This window comes from Oncorhynchus tshawytscha, unplaced genomic scaffold, assembly GCF_018296145.1.
Source record: "Oncorhynchus tshawytscha isolate Ot180627B unplaced genomic scaffold, Otsh_v2.0 Un_contig_4162_pilon_pilon, whole genome shotgun sequence".
Classification (NCBI taxonomy): domain Eukaryota; kingdom Metazoa; phylum Chordata; class Actinopteri; order Salmoniformes; family Salmonidae; genus Oncorhynchus; species Oncorhynchus tshawytscha.
Window position 1 is genome coordinate 278,560 of NW_024609704.1, and position 20,313 is coordinate 298,872.

General features: G+C 47.1%; 1 protein-coding gene across 1 annotated transcript in view; it reads left to right on the plus strand.

The window, feature by feature from the left end:
- The window catches only part of rgs7b (regulator of G protein signaling 7b), a 143,567-nt gene that overhangs the window by 100,329 nt on the left and 22,925 nt on the right, over window positions 1-20,313 (plus strand). Inside the window, exons 5-10 of the mRNA XM_042317120.1 lie at window positions 2,122-2,228; window positions 6,883-6,934; window positions 10,193-10,257; window positions 12,752-12,828; window positions 13,367-13,448; window positions 19,593-19,667. Coding sequence (XP_042173054.1) covers window positions 2,122-2,228; window positions 6,883-6,934; window positions 10,193-10,257; window positions 12,752-12,828; window positions 13,367-13,448; window positions 19,593-19,667 — 458 coding nt within the window. The remainder of the gene's footprint in view (window positions 1-2,121; window positions 2,229-6,882; window positions 6,935-10,192; window positions 10,258-12,751; window positions 12,829-13,366; window positions 13,449-19,592; window positions 19,668-20,313) is intronic.

Here is a 20,313-nt window from a genome sequence, read left to right on the forward strand (position 1 = left end):
AATACCTAGGAGATGCCCAGCGAATGATCCTATGATCCAGACTAATACCTAGGAGCTGCCCAGCGTATGATCCTATGATCCAGACTAATACCTAGGAGCTGCCCAGCGAATGATCCTATGAGCCAGACTAATACCTAGGAGCTGCCCAGCGAATGATCCTATGAACCAGACTAATACCTAGGAGCTGCCCAGCGAATGATCCAGACTAATACCTAGGAGCTGCCCAGCGAATGATCCAGACTAATACCTAGGAGCTGCCCAGCGAATGATCCAGACTAATACCTAGGAGCTGCCCAGCGAATGATCCAGACTAATACCTAGGAGCTGCCCAGCCAATGATCCAGACTAATACCTAGGAGCTGCCCAGCGAATGATCCTATGAGCCAAACTAATACCTTGGAGCTGCCCAGCGAATGATCCAGACTAATACCTAGGAGCTGCCCAGCGAATGATCCTATGAGCCAGACTAATACCTAGGAGCTGCCCAGCGAATGATCCTATGAGCCAGACTAATACCTAGGAGCTGCCCAGCGAATGATCCTATGAACCAGACTAATACCTAGGAGCTGCCCAGCGAATGATCCTATGAGCCAGACTAATACCTAAGAGCTGCCCAGCGAATGATCCTATGAACCAGACTAATACCTAGGAGCTGCCCAGCGAATGATCCTATGAACCAGACTAATACCTAGGAGCTGCCCAACGAATGATCCTATGAACCAGACTAATACCTAGGAGCTGCCCAACGAATGATCCTATGAGCCAGACTAATACCTAGGAGCTGCCCAGCGAATGATCCTATGAGCCAAACTAATACCTTGGAGCTGCCCAGCGAATGATCCAGACTAATACCTAGGAGCTGCCCAGCGAATGATCCTATGAGCCAGACTAATACCTAGGAGCTGCCCAGCGAATGATCCTATGAGCCAGACTAATACCTAGGAGCTGCCCAGCGAATGATCCTATGAGCCAGACTAATACCTAGGAGCTGCCCAGCGAATGATCCTATGAGCCAGACTAATACCTAAGAGCTGCCCAGCGAATGATCCTATGAACCAGACTAATACCTAGGAGCTGCCCAGCGAATGATCCTATGAACCAGACTAATACCTAGGAGCTGCCCAGCGAATGATCCTATGAACCAGACTAATACCTAGGAGCTGCCCAGCTGACACAGTTCAAATCTGTCATTCTGCCCCTGAACAGGCAGTTAACCCACTGTTCCTAGGCCGTCATTGAAAATAAGAATTTGTTCTTAACTGACTTGCCTAGTAAAATAAAGGTAAAAAAAAAACATGGTGGGATTGATATTGTTTAGTAGTGGAGATTGATAATGGATGATGGAGATTTTATTGTTGATGATGATGTTTAGCAGTGGAGATTGATGATGGATGATGGAGATGTTGTTGTTGTTGATTATGTTGTTGTTTAGCAGGGGAGATTGATGATGGATGATGGAGATGTTGTCGTTGTTGATGATGATGTTGTTGTTTAGCAGTGGAGATTGATGATGGATGATGGATGATGGAGATGTTGTTGTTGTTGTTGTTGATGATGTTGTTTAGTAGTGGAGATTGATGATGGACGATGGAGATTTTGTTGTTGATGATGTTGTTTAGCAGTTGTTGGGGAATAATCAGAATTGGTGGGTAACATAGGTAAGATGTTTTATATTCATCATATGTTTGTAAGTTACTTCTCATCAGAATGTTATTTTTGTATAATACTGTGGCGGGGTTGCAGTATCTGTTCTATGTCAAGACTAAGTTGCATGGGCCGCAGAGAGGGGAGAGGTCAAGGTGTCATCATGTGTAAACATACAGTGCCTTGCGAAAGTATTCGGCCCCCTTGAACTGTTGTTGTTGTTTAGCAGTGGAGATTGATGATGGATGATGGAGATGTTGTTGTTGTTGTTGATGATGTTGTTGTTTAGCAGTGGAGATTGATGATGGATGATGTTGATGATGTTGTTGTTTTTGTTGATGTTATGGTTGATGTTGTTGTTATTGTTGATGTTATTGTTGATGATGTTATGGTTGATGATGTTATGGTTGATGATGTTCTTGTTATTGTTGATGTTGTTGTTGAATATGTTGTTTTGTTGTTGTTGTTGTGTTACAGTAGAAGCACTCCACCTTGGCACTCTGATGGCAGCCCACGGCTACTTCTTCCCAATTTCAGACCATGTGCTCACACTGAAGGACGATGGAACCTTCTACAGGTTTCAGGTACTAAGATAAGACCAACGTCTACAGGTTTCAGGTACTAAGATAAGACCAACGTCTACAGGTTTCAGTTACTAAGATAAGATCAACGTCTACAGGTTTCAGGTACTAAGATAAGACCAAAGTCTACAGGTTTCAGTTACTAAGATAAGACCAACGTCTAAAGGTTTCAGGTACTAAGATAAGACCAACGTCTACAGGTTTCAGTTACTAAGATAAGATCAACGTCTACAGGTTTCAGTTACTAAGATAAGATCAACGTCTACAGGTTTCAGGTACTAAGATAAGACCAACGTCTACAGGTTTCAGTTACTAAGATAAGATCAACGTCTACAGGTTTCAGTTACTAAGATAAGATCAACTTCTACAGGTTTCAGTTACTAAGATAAGACCAACTTCTACTGTAGTAATTGAACCAGTCAAACACTCATCTACTAACAGAACACTTTCCCAGTAGGACGTAGAGACAGAAGAAACATCCAGTACTGTACAGAACACATATCCCACAGTATTCTATTAATACTGCCAACTAATGCTTTGATAGAGTAACACAGCCGGTATAAATTATAGGTCAGGTATAAATTATAGGTGTTACGGTTTTCTTCCGTCGAAAGAGAGTCGGACCAAAATGCAGCATGGTTAATACGATACATCTTTAATGAAACACGAACAATACAAAAACAAACGTAACGTGAAAACCGAAACAGCCTAAACTGGTGCAAACTAACACAGAGACAGGAACAATCACCCACCAAACACTCAAAGAATATGGCTGCCTAAATATGGTTCCCAATCAGAGACAACGAGAATCACCTGCCTCTGATTGAGAACCGCCTCAGGCAACCATAGACTTTGCTAGAACACCCCACTAAGCCACAATCCCAAAACCTACGAAAAACCCCAATACACAAACACACCACAAAATAAACCCATGTCACACCCTGGCCTGACCAAATAAATAAAGAAAACACAAAATACTAAGACCAGGGCGTGACAGACCCCCCCCAAGGTGCGGACTCCCAGCCGCACACCTAAACCCATAGGGGAGGGTCCGGGTGGGGCGTCTGTCCACGGTGGCGGATCCGGCTCGGGACCACTCCAACCAAGTCTTAGTCCCCCTGTAACGCGTCCTTTGATTGGCGACCCTCGCCGCCGACCTTGGCCTAATAACCCTCACCAAGGACCCCACTGGACTGAGGGGCAGCTCGGGACTGAGGTAGAAGCTCGGGACTGAGGGGTAGCTCGGGACTGAGGGGTAGCTCGACACTGAGGGGTAGCTCGGGACTGAGGGGAAGCTCGGGACTGAGGGGAAGCTCGGGACTGAGGGGAAGCTCGGGACTGAGGGGAAGCTCAGCACTGAGGGGAAGCTCAGCACTGAGGGGAAGCCCAGCACTGAGGGGAAGCTCAGCACTGAGAGGAAGCCCAGCACTGAGAGGAAGCCCAGTACTGAGAGGAAGCTCAGGCAGGTAGTTGGCTCTGGCAGATCCTGGCTAGCTGGTGGTTCTGGCAGATCCTGGCTGACTGGCGGTTCCGGCAGATCCTGGTTGACTGGCGGATCCTGGCTGAATGGCGGATCCTGGCTGAATGGTGGATCTTGGCCGAATGGCGGATCTGGTAGATCCTGGCTGACTGGTCGGATCTGGAAGATCCTGGCTGACTGGCGGCTCTAGCTGCTCTGGCTGCTCCATGCAGACTGGCAGCTCTGGCTGCTCCATGCAGACTGGCAGCTCTGGCTGCTCCATGCAGACTGGCAGCTCCATGCAGACTGGCAGTTCTGGCTGCTCCATGCAGACTGGCAGCTCTGGCTGCTCCATGCAGACTGGCAGCTCTGGCTGCTCCATGCAGACTGGCAGCTCTGGCTGCTCCATGCAGACTGGCAGCTCTGGCTGCTCCATGCAGACTGGCAGCTCTGGCTGCTCCCTGCAGACTGGCAGCTCTGGCTGCTCCCTGCAGACTGGCAGCTCTGGCTGCTCCCTGCAGACTGGCAGCTCTGGCTGCTCCATGCAGACTGGCAGCTCTGGCTGCTCCATGCAGACTGGAAGCTCTGGCTTCTCCATGCAGATTAGCAGCTCTGGCTGCGCTGAACAGGCAGGAGACTCCGGCAGCGCTGGAGAGAAGGAAGGCTCTGGCAGCGCTACACAGGCGGGAGACTCCGGCAGCGCTGGAGAGGAGGAAGGCTCTGGCAGCGCTGGAGAGGAGGAAGGCTCTGGCAGCGCTGGAGAGGAGGAAGGCTCTGGCAGCGCTGGAGAGGAGGAAGGCTCTGGCAGCGCTAAACAGGCGGAAGACTCCGACAGCGCTAAACAGGCGGGAGACTCCAACAGCGCTAAACAAGAGGGAGACTCCAACAGCGCTGGAGAGGAGAAAGGCTCTGGCAGCGCTGAACAGGCGAGGCGCACTGAAGGCCTGGTGCGTGGTGCTGGCACTGGTGGTACTGGGTCGAGGACACACACAGGAAGCCTGGTGCGGGGAGCTGCCACCGGAGGACTGGTGTGTGAAGGTGGCACAGGATGGACTGGACCGTGAAGGTGTACTGGAGAGCCTGAGAGCAGGGCTGGCACAGGACGTGCAAGGCTAGGTAGGTACACAGGAGGCCTAGTGCGTGAGGCTGGCACAATCTTCACCAGCCGACTAACACGCACCTCAGGACGAGTATGGAGCGCTGACCCAGGTGCCATCAAATCCCCGACACGCTCCGTCGGGCGAATATCGTACCTAAAGCACCAACCTAGCAACTCCCTCATAACTCTCTCCTCCACTTTCCCCATTAACTCCTTCACAGTCTCTGCTTCACTCACCTCCAACACCGGCTCTGGTTCTGGTCTCCTCCTTGGCTCCTCACGATATACAGGGGGAATTGGCTCAGGTCTGAACCCTGACTCTGCCATACTCTCCCTGACCCCCCCTCCAATACATTTTTGGGGCTGACTCTCGGGCTTCCATCCGCGTCGCCGTGCTGCCTCTTCATACCAGCGCCTTTCCGCTTTCGCCGCCTCCAGTTCTTCTTTGGGGCAGCGATATTCTCCAGGCTGAGTCCAGGGTCCTTTTCCGTCCAATATCTCCTCCCACGTCCAGAAGTCCTGTGATCGCTGCTCCTCACGATAAACAGGGGGAGTTGGCTCAGGTTTGAACCCTGACTCTGCCATACTCTCCCTGAGCCCCCCCCAATACATTTTTGGGGCTGACTCTCGGGCTTCCTTCTGCGTCGCCGTGCTTTTCTCTTCAACTCCATTCTCCTATAGCCCTCCTCACATTGCTCCAGCGAATCCCAGGCGGGCTCCGGGCACTCTCTCTGGGTCGGACCAAAATGCAGCGTGGTTAATACGATACATCTTTAATGAAACACGAACAATACAAAAACAATAAACGTAACGTGAAAACCGAAACAGCCTAAACTGGTGCAAACTAACACAGAGACAGGAACAATCACCCACCAAACACTCAAAGAATATGGCTGCCTAAATATGGTTCCCAATCAGAGACAACGAGAATCACCTGCCTCTGATTGAGAACCGCCTCAGGCAACCATAGACTTTGCTAGAACACCCCACTAAGCCACAATCCCAAAACCTACGAAAAACCCCAATACACAAACACACCACAAAATAAACCCATGTCACACCCTGGCCTGACCAAATAAATAAAGAAAACACAAAATACTAAGACCAGGGCGTGACAGAACCCCCCCCAAGGTGCGGACTCCCAGCCGCACACCTAAACCCATAGGGGAGGGTCCGGGTGGGGCGTCTGTCCACAGTGGCGGATCCGGCTCGGGACTTGGACCCCACTCCAACCAAGTCTTAGTCCCCCTGTAACGCGTCCTTTGATTGGCGACCCTCGCCACCGACCTTGGCCTAATAACCCTCACCAAGGACCCCACTGGACTGAGGGGCAGCTCGGGACTGAGGTAGAAGCTCGGGACTGAGGTAGAAGCTCGGGACTGAGGGGTAGCTCGGGACTGAGGGGTAGCTCGGGACTGAGGGGTAGCTCGGGACTGCTGTTCACAGATCAGGTATAAACTATAGGTAAAGTTTAAAGAACAATATTGAAAACATAAAAATATCCTTAATTCAATAACATAAATGATCTGAAACAAGTGACCTGGTTAAATATCCTGAATGTTCCACTATGGAAACAACAGTGATCTTGTTAAATATCCTGAATGTTCCACTATAGAAACAACAGAGATCTGGTTAAATATCCTGAATGTTCCACTATGGAAACGACAGTGATCTGGTTAAATATCCTGAATGTTCCACTATGGAAACAACAGAGATCTGGTTAAATATCCTGAATGTTCCACTATGGAAACAACAGAGATCTGGTTAAATATCCTGAATGTTCCACTATGGAAACAACAGCTGGTATTCTAGCCACTTCTAGCATTGTCAGTCAGTGAGTACTGTCCCTCTCTCCAACTTCCTCTTCTGGTTTTTCTTTATTCTCACTATTTTCTACATTGTAAAATAAGTGATGACATCAAAACTATGAAATAACATTTATGGAATCATGGTGTAACCAAAATAGTTAAAGATAGTTAAATAGCGTCTCTCCAGTGAGCCAATATGGGTTGTATTTACAATGGTGTTTGTTCTTCACTGATTTCCCTTTTCTCTCACCCTCCCTCTTTCTCCCCCAACCCTAACACCCCCCCTCTCAGACTCCCTACTTCTGGCCATCTAACTGTTGGGAACCTGAGAACACAGACTATGGTGAGTACAGCAGACAATACAGCAGTCTATGACCTTAATCACCTAATTGTCACACACACGAACACACACGAACACACACACACACACACACACACACACACACACACACACACACACACACACACACACACACACACACACACACATTAAACCACTGTCCAGACCAGTAAATCCAAGCTGTTCTGTTCTTCTGTGTTCTGCTCTCTGTTCTGTGGTAAGTCGGCCCAGGGCTCCAGTCATCCCTCCAGATGGATTACTGTTCTGACAGGATTTCCAAGAAAACAAAAGCATCTGAACTATATTCAGTTTACTGGTATACAGTTTACATTACCCTGTCTGGTATATAACCAGGATACCAATAAACCATTACCCTGTCTGGTATATAACCAGGACACCAATAAACCATTACCCTGTCTGGTATACAACCAGGACACCAATAAAACATTACCCTGTCTGGTATACAACCAGGACACCAATAAACCATTACCCTGTCTGGTATACAACCAGGACACCAATAAACCATTACCCTGTCTGGTATACAACCAGGATACCAATAAACCATTACCCTGTCTGGTATACAACCAGGACACCAATAAACCATTATATAACCAGGACACCAATAAACCATTACCCTGTCTGTCTGTATCCTGTCTGGTATACAACCAGGACACCAATAAACCATTACCCTGTCTGGTATACAACCAGGATACCAATAAACCATTACCCTGTCTGGTATACCAATAAACCCTGTCTGTCTGTATCACTGTCTGGTATATAACCAGGACACCAATAAACCATTACCCTGTCTGGTATACAACCAGGATACCAATAAACCATTACCCTGGTATACAACCAGGATACCAATAAACCATTACCCTGTCTGGTATACAACCAGGATACCAATAAACCATTACCCTGTCTGGTATACAACCAGGATACCAATAAACCATTACCCTGTCTGGTATACAACCAGGATACCAATAAACCATTACCCTGTCTGGTATACAACCAGGATACCAATAAACCATTATATTACCCCAATAAACCATTACCCTGTCTGGTATACAACCAGGATACCAATAAACCATTACCCTGTCTGGTATACAACCAGGACACCAATAAACCATTACCCTGTACCCTGGTATACAACCAGGAACCCAGGACACCAATAAACCATTACCCTGTCTGGTATACCAACCAGGACACCAATAAACCATTACCCTGTCTGTCTGTATCCTGTCTGGTATATAACCAGGACACCAATAAACCATTACCCTGTCTGGTATACAACCAGGATACCAACAACCAAACCAATAAACCATTACCCTGTCTGTCTGTATCCTGTCTGGTATATAACCAGGACACCAATAAACCATTACCCTGTCTAACCAGGATACCAATAAAACATTACCCTGTCTGGTATACAACCAGGACACCCATTAGGTCTAAACCATTACCCAGGACACCAATAAACCATTACCCTGTCTGGTATACAACCAGGACACCAATAAACCATTACCCTGTCTGGTATACCCTGTCTGTCTGTATCCTGTCTGGTATATAACCAGGACACCAATAAACCATTACCCTGTCTGACACCAATAAACCATTCTGTCTGTATCCTGTCTGGTATATAACCAGGACACCAATAAACCATTACCCTGTCTGTCCCTGTCTACAATAAACCATTAGGTATACAACCAGGATACCAATAAACCATTACCCTGTCTGGTATATAACCAGGACACCAATAAAAACCATTACCCTGTCTGTCTGTATCCTGTCTGGTATACAACCAGGACACCAATAAACCATTACCCTGTCTGTCTGTATCCTGTCTGGTATATAACCAGGACACCAATAAAACATTACCCTGTCTGGTATACAACCAGGACACCAATAAAACATTACCCTGTCTGTCTGTATCCTGTCTGGTATATAACCAGGACACCAATAAACCATTACCCTGTCTGTCTGTATCCTGTCTGGTATACAACCAGGACACCAATAAACCATTACCCCTGTCTGTCTGTATATCCTAAAACATTACCCTGTCTGGTATATAACCAGGACACCAATAAAACATTACCCTGTCTGGTATACAACCAGGACACCAATAAAACATTTACCCTGTCTGGTATACAACCAGGAAACCAATAAAACATTACCAGTCTGATCTGGTATACAACCAACCAATAAACATTACCCTGTCTGTCTGTTTCCATCTGGTATACAACCAGGAAACCAATAAACCATTACCCTATCTGTCTGTTTCCTATCTGGTATAACAACCAGGAAACCAATAAACCAAAACCCTGTCTGTCTGTTTCCATCTGGTATACAACCAGGAAACCAAGAAACCAATACCCTGTCTGTCTGTTTCCTATCTGGTATACAACCAGGAAACCAATAAACCATTACCCTGTCTGTCTGTTTCCTATCTGGTATACAACCAGGAAACCAATAAACCATTACCCTGTCTGTCTGTTTCCTGTCTGGTATACAACCAGGAAACCAATAAACCATTACCCTGTCTGTCTGTTTCCTGTCTGGTATACAACCAGGAAACCAATAAACCATTACCCTGTCTGTCTGTTTCCTATCTGGTATACAACCAGGAAACCAATAAACCAATACCCTGTCTGTCAAACTAAATCTAATTGTATTTGTCACATACACATGTTTAGCAGATGTTATTGTAGCGAAATGCTTGTGTTTGTAGCTCCAACAGTGCAGCAATATCTAACAATTCACAACAATACACACAACCTAAAAGTAAAATAATGGAATTAAGGAATATATGAATATTAGGATGAGCAATGTCAGAGTGGCATTAACTAAATACAGTAGAATAGAATACAGTATATACATATGAGATGAGTAAAGCATAGACTAATATACAGTAGAATAGAATACAGTATATACATATGAGATGAGTAAAGCATTGACTAAAATACAGTAGAATAGAATACAGTATATACATATGAGATGAGTAAAGCATTGACTAAAATACAGAAGAATAGAATACAGTATATACATATGAGATGAGTAAAGCAAAAAAATGTAAACATTATTAAAGTGGCCAGTGATTTCAAGTCATATGGGTCAGCAGCCTCTAATGTGCAGGATTACGTAACCGGGTGGAAGCCGCCTAGTGATGGCTATTTAACAGTCTGGTGGCCTAATTGATTGTTTTCTGACTGACTGTTTCTGCTGACTGTTCTCTGACTAACTGTTTTTCACCTCTGTCCCTTACAGCTGTTTACCTCTGCAAAAGAACAATGCAAAACAAAGCCCGCCTGGAGCTGGCTGACTACGAAGCTGTAAGCTCCCTCCTCCCCCACCTCTTCCCTCCCTCCTCCTCCCCCCCCACCTCTTCCCTCCCTCCTCCCTCCCTCCTCCTCCCCTTCCTCCTCCCTCCCTCCTCCTCCCACTCCCACCTCTTCCCTCCCTCCTCCTCCTTCCCTCCCTCCCTCCCTCCTCCCACCTCTTCCCTCCTCCTCCTCCTCCCCTCCCTCCTCCTCCTCCCACCTCTTCCCTCCCTCCTCCTCCTCCTCCTCCCACCTCTTCCCTCCCTCCTCCTCCTCCTCCCACCTCTTCCCTCCCTCCTCCTCCTCCTCCCACCTCTTCCCCTCCCCTCCTCCTCCTCCTCCCACCTCTTCCCTCCCTCCTCCTCCTCCTCCTCCCACCTCTTCCCTCCCTCCTCCTCCTCCTCCTCCCACCTCTTCCCTCCCTCCTCCTCCTCCTCCCACCTCTTCCCTCCCTCCTCCTCCTCCTCCCACCTCTTCCCTCCCTCCTCCTCCTCCTCCCACCTCTTCCCTCCCTCCTCCTCCTCCTCCTCCCACCTCTTCCCTCCCTCCTCCTCCTCCTCCTCCTCCCACCTCTTCCCCCTCCCTCCTCCTCCTCCTCCTCCTCCTCCCACCTCTTCCCTCCCTCCTCCTCCTCCTCCCACCTCTTCCCTCCCTCCTCCTCCTCCCCTCTTCCCTCCCTCCTCCTCCTCCCACCTCTTCCCTCCCTCCTCCTCCTCCTCCCACCTCTTCCCCTCCCTCCTCCTTCCCTCCCTCCTCCTCCTCCTCCCACCTCTTCCCTCCCTCCTCCTCCTCCTCCTCCCACCTCTTCCCTCCCTCCTCCTCCTCCTCCTCCCCCTCTTTCCTCCCTCCCTCCCTCCTCCTCCTCCCACCTCTTCCCTCCCTCCCTCCCCCCCCTCCCCTCCCACCTCTTCCCTCCTCCTCCTCCCCCTCCCTCCTCCTCCTCCTCCACCTCTTCCCCCCTCCTCCTCCTCCTCCTCCCACCTCCTCCTCCCACCTCTTCCCTCCCTCCCTCCTCCTCCTCCTCCCACCTCTTCCCTCCCTCCTCCTCCTCCTCCCTCCCCCTCCCTCCTCCTCCTCCTCCACCTCTTCCCTCCCTCCTCCTCCTCCTCCCACCTCCTCCTCCCACCTCTTCCCTCCCTCCTCCTCCTCCTCCTCCCACCTCTTCCCTCCCCTCCTCCTCCTCCCCTCCTCCCCCTCTTCCCTCCCTCCTCCTCCTCCTCCTCCCCCCTCTTCCTCCCCTCCTCCTCCTCCTCCTCCTCCCTCCCTCCTTCCCTCCCTCCCTCCCCCTCCTCCCACCTCTTCCTCCCTCCCCCTCCCTCCTCCTCCCACCTCTTCCCTCCTCCTCCCTCCCCCTCCCTCCCCTCCCTCCTCCTCCTCCCCCTCCCTCCTCCTCCTCCCCCCACCTCTTCCCTCCCTCCTCCTCCCACCTCTTCCCTCCCTCCTCCTCCTCCCACATCTTCCCTCCCCCTCCTCCTCCCACCTCTTCCTCCTCCCCCACCTCTTCCCTCCCCCCCTCCCACCTCTTCCCTCCCTCCCACCTCTTCCCTCCCTCCCACCTCTTCCCTCCCCCTCCTCCTCCTCCCACCCTCCCCTCCCCTCCCCCTCCTCCTCCTCCTCCCACCCTCCCCTCCCACCTCCCTCCTCCTCCTCCTCCCTCCCTCCCTCCCCCTCCCTCTCCCACCTCTTCCCTCCTCCTCCCCTCCCTCCTCCTCCCACCTCTTCCCTCCCTCCTCCTCCTCCCACCCCTTCCCTCCCTCCTCCTCCTCCCACCTCTTCCCTCCCTCCTCCTCCTCCCACCTCTTCCCTCCCTCCTCCTCCTCCTCCCACCTCTTCCCTCCCCCTCCTCCTCCCACCTCTTCCCTCCCTCCCCCTCCTCTTCCCCCCCACCTCTTCCCTCCCTCCTCCTCCTCCCACCCTCCCCCCTCCCCCTCCCTCCTCCTCCCCCTCCCTCCCTCCCTCCCCCCCTCCCTCTCCCACCTCTTCCCTCCTCCTCCCCCTCCCTCCTCCTCCCACCTCTTCCCTCCCTCCTCCTCCTCCCACCTCTTCCCTCCCTCCTCCTCCTCCCACCTCTTCCCTCCCTCCTCCTCCTCCTCCCACCTCTTCCCTCCCCCTCCTCCTCCCACCTCTTCCCTCCCTCCTCCTCCCACCTCTTCCCTCCCTCCTCCTCCCACCTCTTCCCACCTCTCCCTCCCTCCTCCCCTCCCCCACCTCTTCCCTCCCTCCCTCCTCCTCCTCCCCCCCCCTCTTCCCTCCCCTCCTCCTCCTCCCCCCCCACCTCTTCCCTCCCTCCCTCCTCCTCCTCCTCCTCTATTCTACAGTCGTTTCTATCCGAGTGTAAAGAACAATCAACCAGTCCCAACATTCGATGGAGACAAGGCTGCTTAGTTTGGAAAGCAGTTAACTACTGTTTAAAAACAACTGTATTTTTCCCCTCAGAGGCATGTTTTATGTAAGAGGTAGTGAAACTATAAGACACTAGGTGTTTGTATGTTCCTGTGTGTTTCAGGAGAGCTTAGCCAGACTACAGAGAGCGTTCGCCAGGAAATGGGAGTTTATATTTATGCAAGCTGAAGCACAAGCAAAGTAAGTATCTCCTCCAATCTAGCGTCTCAAATGGCACCCTGACCCCTACACAGTGCACTGCTATGGGTGCTATTAGGGAATAGGGTACCATTTGGGCTGCAAGCTCATGTTGAGCTGAATTGATGCATGCAGACTGACTGGTAAAACAGCCCTTTTCCCCAACAACACAGCCTCAAGGTCTCTGCCTCAATTTACTCACAGATGTGGAAAGAGAGGAGAGGAGAGGAGAGGAGAGGAGAGGAGAGGAGAGGAGAGGAGAGGAGAGGAGAGGAGAGGAGAGGAGAGGAGAGGAGAGGAGAGGAGAGGAGAGGATGTTTTGTTTTGTTTTGTTAGGGAAAATCAAGTCTGAAATTTCTAAGCGAAAAATACAAACTTCAGAAGCCTTTTTAAACCTCAAATACACTACACATTTGACTTTTCCTACATTTCACGAAGGTTCATGTGCGACAGGGTGATCAAAAGAAGAACCTACATCTGTAACTAAATGAATGATGGGACGTCTGTGTTACAAGGTGTCCACCTCCATCCTTTAACACAGAGTTGACAAGAAGAGGGACAAAATTGAGAGGAAGATTCTGGACAGTCAAGAGAGAGCTTTCTGGGACGTACACAGACCAGTGGTAAGAATACAACCTTTCTGTTTCCCTGTCACCACAGACCATGTTTAGAGAGATACTGTGTTGTGTTCAGAGTGATACACTGGGTTGTGTTCAGAGTGATGCACTGTGTTGTGTTCAGAGTGATGCACTGTGTGTGTTCAGAGTGATGCACTGTGTTGTGTTCAGAGTGATGCACTGTGTGTGTTCAGAGAGTGTTACTGTGTTGTGTTCAGAGAGTGATACACTGTGTTGTGTTCAGAGTGATACACTGGGTTGTGTTCAGAGTGATACACTGGGTTGTGTTCAGAGTGATACACTGTGTTGTGTTCAGAGAGTGTTACTGTGTTGTGTTCAGAGAGTGTTACTGTGTTGTGTTCAGAGAGTGTTACTGTGTTGTGTTCAGAGAGTGATACACTGGGTTGTGTTCAGAGTGATACACTGTGTTGTGTTCAGAGAGTGTTACTGTGTTGTGTTCAGAGAGTGTTACTGTGTTGTGTTCAGAGAGTGTTACTGTGTTGTGTTCAGAGAGTGATACACTGGGTTGTGTTCAGAGTGATACACTGTGTTGTGTTCAGAGAGTGTTACTGTGTTGTGTTCAGAGAGTGTTACTGTGTTGTGTTCAGAGTGATGTGTTGTGTTCAGAGTGTTACACTGTGCTGTGTTCAGAGTGATACACAGAGTGATACACTGTGTTGTGTTCAGAGTGATACACTGTGTTGTGTTCAGAGAGTGATACACTGTGTTGTGTTCAGAGTGTGATACACTGTGTTGTGTTCAGAGTGATACACTGTGTTGTGTTCAGAGTGATACACTGTGTTGTGTTCAGAGTGATACACTGGGTTGTGTTCAGAGTGATGTGCTGTGTTCAGAGTGATACACTGTGTTGTGTTCAGAGTGATACACTGGGTTGTGTTCAGAGTGTTACACTGTGTTGTGTTCAGAGTGATACACTGTGTGTGTTCAGAGAGTGTTACTGTGTTGTGTTCAGAGTGATACACTGTGTTGTGTTCAGAGAGTGATACACTGTGTTGTGTTCAGAGTGATACACTGTGTTGTGTTCAGAGTGATACACTGTGTGTGTTCAGAGAGTGTTACTGTGTTGTGTTCAGAGTGATACACTGTGTTGTGTTCAGAGTGATACACTGTGTTGTCTTCAGAGAGTGTTACACTGTGTTGTGTTCAGAGTGATACACTGTGTTGGGTTCAGAGTGATACACTGTGTTGGGTTCAGAGAGTGATACACTGTGTTGTGTTCAGAGTGATACACTGTGTTGGGTTCAGAGTGATGTGTTGTGTTCAGAGTGAGATATAGCAGTGATAGCATATAGCAGTGATAGCTAGGCAGCAGCATATAGCAGTGATAGCTAGGCAGCAGCATATAGCAGTGATAGCTCGGCAGCAGCATATAGCAGTGATAGCTACGCAGTAGCATATAGCAGTGATAGCTAGGCAGCAGCATATAGCAGTGATAGCTAGGCAGTAGCATATAGCAGTGATAGCTAGGCAGTAGCATATAGAGGTTAATAGCACTGGGCTAATAAGCAGAGCATGCCACACAACATAACCACACTATGTACAGAGGCTAACCTAGCACACAGTAAGAACAGGGTCAACTAGCATGAGAAACTGTGGTAAGCTAGCATGCTAGTCTAGTAGGCCACAGGCTGTGGATTGTAGCATACGGTGTGTACAGTGGAGGGCTAGTAGGCCTCAGGCTATAGCACTTTTTCATTTTTTTATTGAACCTTTATTTAACCTGTCTAGGACTGGGGTTCCGCTAGCGGAAGAGCCAGTGAAAGTGCAGTGCGCCAAATTCAAAACAACAAAAATCTCATAATTAAAACTCCTCAAGCATTTACACCATTTTAAAGATAAAATTATCGTTAATCCAGCCACATTGTCTAATTTCAAAAATGCTTTACAGCGAAAGCACCACAAATAAATTGTTAGGTCACCACCAAGCAACAGAAAAACCCAGCCATTTTCCCAGCCAAAGAAAGGAGTCACAGAAAGCAGAAATAGAGATCAAATTAATCACTAACCTTTGATGATCTTCATCAGATGACACTCATAGGACTTCATGTTACACAATACATGTATGTTTTGTTTGATAAAGTTCATATTTATATAGAAAATCTGAGTTTACATTGGCGCGTTACGTTCAGTAGTTCTAAAACATGCGGTGATTGTGCAGAGCCACATCAATTTACAGAAATACTCATAATAAACATTGATAAAGATACAACTATTATATATGGAACTTTAGATACACTTCTCCTTAATGCAACCGCTGTGGCAGATTTCAAAAAAACTTTACAGAGAAGGCAAACCATGCAATAATCTGAGTACAGCCTTTAGACAACAAAGCAGCCAAAAAGATACCCGCCATATTGGGTAGTCAACATTACTCAGAAATAGCATTTTAAATATTCCCTTACCTTTGATAATCTTCATCAGAATGCACTCCCAGGAATCCCAGTTCCACCATAAATGTTTGATTTGTTCGATAATGTCCATCAGTTATGCCCAAATATCTTATTTTGTTAGGGCGTTTGGTAAACAAATCCAAAAAGCGCGTTCAGGTCGCGCCGAACGTCGGACGAAATGTTCAAAAAGTTCAGTTACAAACTGTAGAAACATGCCAAACTAAGTATGGAATCCATCTTTAGGATGTTTTTAATTACATAAAACTTAATGTTCCAACCGGACAATTCCTTTGTCTGTACAAATGGAGTGGAATATAGCTACCTTTCACGTGAGCGCGCCAGCCCGAGGCTGTGGCACTCAGCCCGAGGCCAGCCAGCCCGAGGCTGTGGCACTCTGCCAGCCCGAGGCTGTGGCACTCTGCCAGCCCGAGGCTGTGGCACTCTGCCAGACCGAGGCTGTGTCACTCTGCCAGACCGAGGCTGTGGCACTCTGCCAGACCGAGGCTGTGGCACTCTGCCAGACCGAGGCTATGGCACTCTGCCAGACCACTCACTCAAAGAGCCCTTATGAGCCCCTCCTTTAGAGGAGAATCCTCAAAACAGGTTCTAAATACTGTTGACATTGGGAATTGAAACTTAACTAATATCACCCTGTATCTTCAATGGGGGCTGAGTTGAAGAACTACGAACCTCAGATTTCTCACTTCCTGGTTGGATTTTTTTTCTCAGGTTTTTGCCCTCCATATGAGTTCTGTTATACTCACAGACATCATTCAGAATGTTTTCTATCCAAATTTGCTAATTATAATCATATTCTAGATTTTACGGCTGAGTAGCAGGCAGCTTAATTTGGGCACATTTTTCATCCAAGCTACCCAATAAAAAATAAAAATACTGCCCCCTACCCCAAAGAAGTTAACTAGGCAAGTCAGTTAAGAACACATTCTTATTTACAATGATGGCTAAACAATGAACCCCGGCTAAACCCTAACCCGGATGACGCTGGGGCTTGTGCGAGGCCCTATTGGTGGAGAACTTGGAGAAATGTTGAGATGGAGTGGTTCAAACCTTCCTAGAGGTCACAGAGGAACATGTCAAAATGATCAATTTTGGCACTTTAGCAAGTCAGATTTATTGAATTCTCCACGTGGTCCATATTAAAACCCCTTAAGCTCAAAATCCCGCTCGAATTCCCTTACCGGGATAGATTTGACAACATCCGCTGAAATTGCAGCTCTCCAAATTCAAACTACAGAAATATAAATATAAGTGTAATACATCAAAATAAAACTTAACTTCTTGTTAATCCAGCCGCGGTGTCAGATTTCAAAAAGGCTTTACGGCAAAAGCAGACCATGTGATTATCTGAGGACAGCGCCCAGAAAACAACAACATTAAAACCATTTTGCAACCAGGCAGGTGCGACACGAAAGTCAGAAATAGCGATATAATAAATGCCTTACCTTTTAAGATCTTCATATTTTTGCAGTTCCAAATGTCTCAGTGACAGAATGAATGGTCGTTTTGTTCTATAAATTCCTTCTTTATATCCCCAAAATGTCCATTTATTTGGTGCGTTTGATTCAGAAATACATGACTACAAAGTATCTAATAGGTTACCTGTAAACTTGGTCCAACATTTCAAACAACGTTTCTACGTTTCTAATCAATCTTCAGGTATCCTAAAATGTAAACAATTGCTCAAATTTAATACGGGATAAACAGTTTCCAATACCGAAGAAAAACACCACGGAGCACACTCCTGTTCACGCGCACCAAAAGACTAGTGACCTGCTGAGTGACACATAGAAAGAATAGGACTACTTCTTTATTTCTCAAAAGAAAAACATAAAACCATTTCTAAAAGACTGTTGACATCTAGTGGAAGCCATAGGAACTGCAATATGGGCCCTAATAAATCAGGTTTCCCATAGAAAACCATTGGAAAACACAATGACCTCAAAAAATAATTTCCCTGGATGGGTTGTGCTCAGGGTTTTGCCTGCCATATCAGTTCTGTTATACTCACAGACAGTATGTGAACAGTTTTAGAAACGTTAGTGTTTTCTGTCCAATACTATCATGCATATGCATATCCTAGATTCGGGGCCTGAGTAAGAGGCAGTTTACTTTGGGCACGCTTTTCATCCGGATGTGAAAATACTGCCCCCTAGCCTAAAGAGGTTTTAAAGGGCAATTTAATATAACAGGCTTTTAAAATTCAATATTTTTGCCCAATTTTTACTTATAATATCAAAGGGCACATTTCATGGATTGACCCTAATATATCATTGTTTTTTTGTCCTTGTTCCACAGCCTGAGAAGACCTAAAACCTCTTAGGGATCGCAAACCGCCAGCGGAACACCTGTCGACAACATCTGGTGAAATTGCAGAGCGCCAAATTTAATATTAAACATTCATGAAAATACAACCGTCTTACATTATTTAAAAGCTTAACGTCCTGTTTATCCAACCGCGTCAGATTTCAAAAAGGTTTTACGGCAAAAGCATACCCATGTGATTATCACATCATTATCACACACCACATCAAAATACTTTTTCAACCAGCACAGGCGTCACAAAATCCCAAAGAGCGATAAAATAAATCACTTACCTTTGAAGATCTTCCTCTGTTTGCAATTCCAAGGGTCCCAGCTACACAATGAATGGTCGTTTTGTTCGATAAAGTCCTTCTTCATATCCAAAAAAGTCAGTTTAGTTGGCGCCATTGATTTCAGTAATCCACTCCTTCAACATGCATACAGAGGAATCCAAAAAGCTACCGGTAAACTTCATCCAAACAAGTCAACCAATGTTTCTATACAATCCTCAGGTACCCTAATATGTAAATAAACGATAATATTTCAGATGGAAAGAACAGTGTTCAATAGAAAAGGAAAATAACAGAGAGCGCGCCCTCATTCACGCGCGCCAAAAGCCTACCTTTCCTGATGAGCACACCTTGGAAAAACGACTACTTGTTAGTTTTTCAAGAAACAAGCCTGAATCCCTGTATAAAGACTGTTGATCTTGTGGGATTTTCCAGGTGGATTTTCACCTGCCATATCCGTTCTGTTATACTCACAGACATTTTTCTTGCAGTTTTAGAAACTGTTTTCTATCCAATGGACCTGAATAACAGGCAGTTTACTTTGGGCACGCAGTCAGCTGGAAATTCAGTCTAGAAGACTGGAAATTCAGGATACTGGCCCCTACAGCCTAGAAGACTGATGGAAATGTGTCCTTGTTCCTGGAGAAGACAGCCTCTATACAGGAGAAGACTGATGTAAATGTGTCCTTGTTTCCCTATACAGCCTGGAGAAGACTGATGTAAATGTGTCCTTGTTTCTCTATACAGCCTGGAGAAGACTGATGTAAATGTGTCCTTGTTTCTCTATACAGACTGAGAAGACTGATGTAAATGTGTCCTTGTTTCCCTATACAGACTGGAGAAGACTGATGTAAATGTGTCCTTGTTTCCTATACAGCCTGGAGAAGACTGATGTAAATGTGTCCTTGTTTCCCTATACAGTCTGGAGAAGACTGATGTAAATGTGTCCTTGTTTCCCTATACAGCCTGGAGAAGACTGATGTAAATGTGTCCTTGTTTCCCTATACAGTCTGGAGAAGACTGATGTAAACTATACAGTCTGGAGAAGACTGATGTAAATGTGTCCTTGTTTTCCCTATACAGCCTGGAGAAGACTGATGTAAATGTGTCCTTGTTTCTCTATACAGCCTGGATGTGTGAACACAACAGAGGCCGATATCAAGAAGTCCTCAAGGATGAAGCAGCCTCATAAAACAAGAAAGGTATGGATTGTCATATGTACTGTAATATGAACTGTAAAATCTACTGTAATACAGTGGGGAGAACAAGTATTTGATTCACTGCCGATTTTACAGGTTTTCCTACTTACAAAGCATGTAGAGGTCTGTAATTTTTTATCATAGGTACACTTCAACTGTGAGATACGGAATCTAAAATCCAGAAAATCACATTGTATGATTTTTAAGTAATTAAATTGCATTTTATTGCATGACATAAGTATTTGATACATCAGAAAAGCAGAACTTATTATTTGGTACAGAAACCTGTGTTTGCAATTACAGAGATTACACATTTCCTGTAGTTCTTGACCAGGTTTGCACACACTACAGCAGGGATTTTGGCCCACTCCTCCATACAGACCTTCTCCAGATCCTTCAGGTTTCGGGGCTGTCGCTGGGCAATACAGACTTTCAGCTCCCTCCAAAGATTTTCTATTGGGTTCAGGACTGGAGACTGGCTAGGCCACTCCAGGACCTTGAGATGCTTCTTACGGAGCCACTCCTTAGTTGCCCCGCCTGTGTGTTTCAGGTTGTTGTCATGCTGGAAAACCCAGCCACGACCCATCTTCAATGCTCTTACTGAGGGAAGGAGGTTGTTGGCCAAGATCTCGCGATACATGGCCCCATC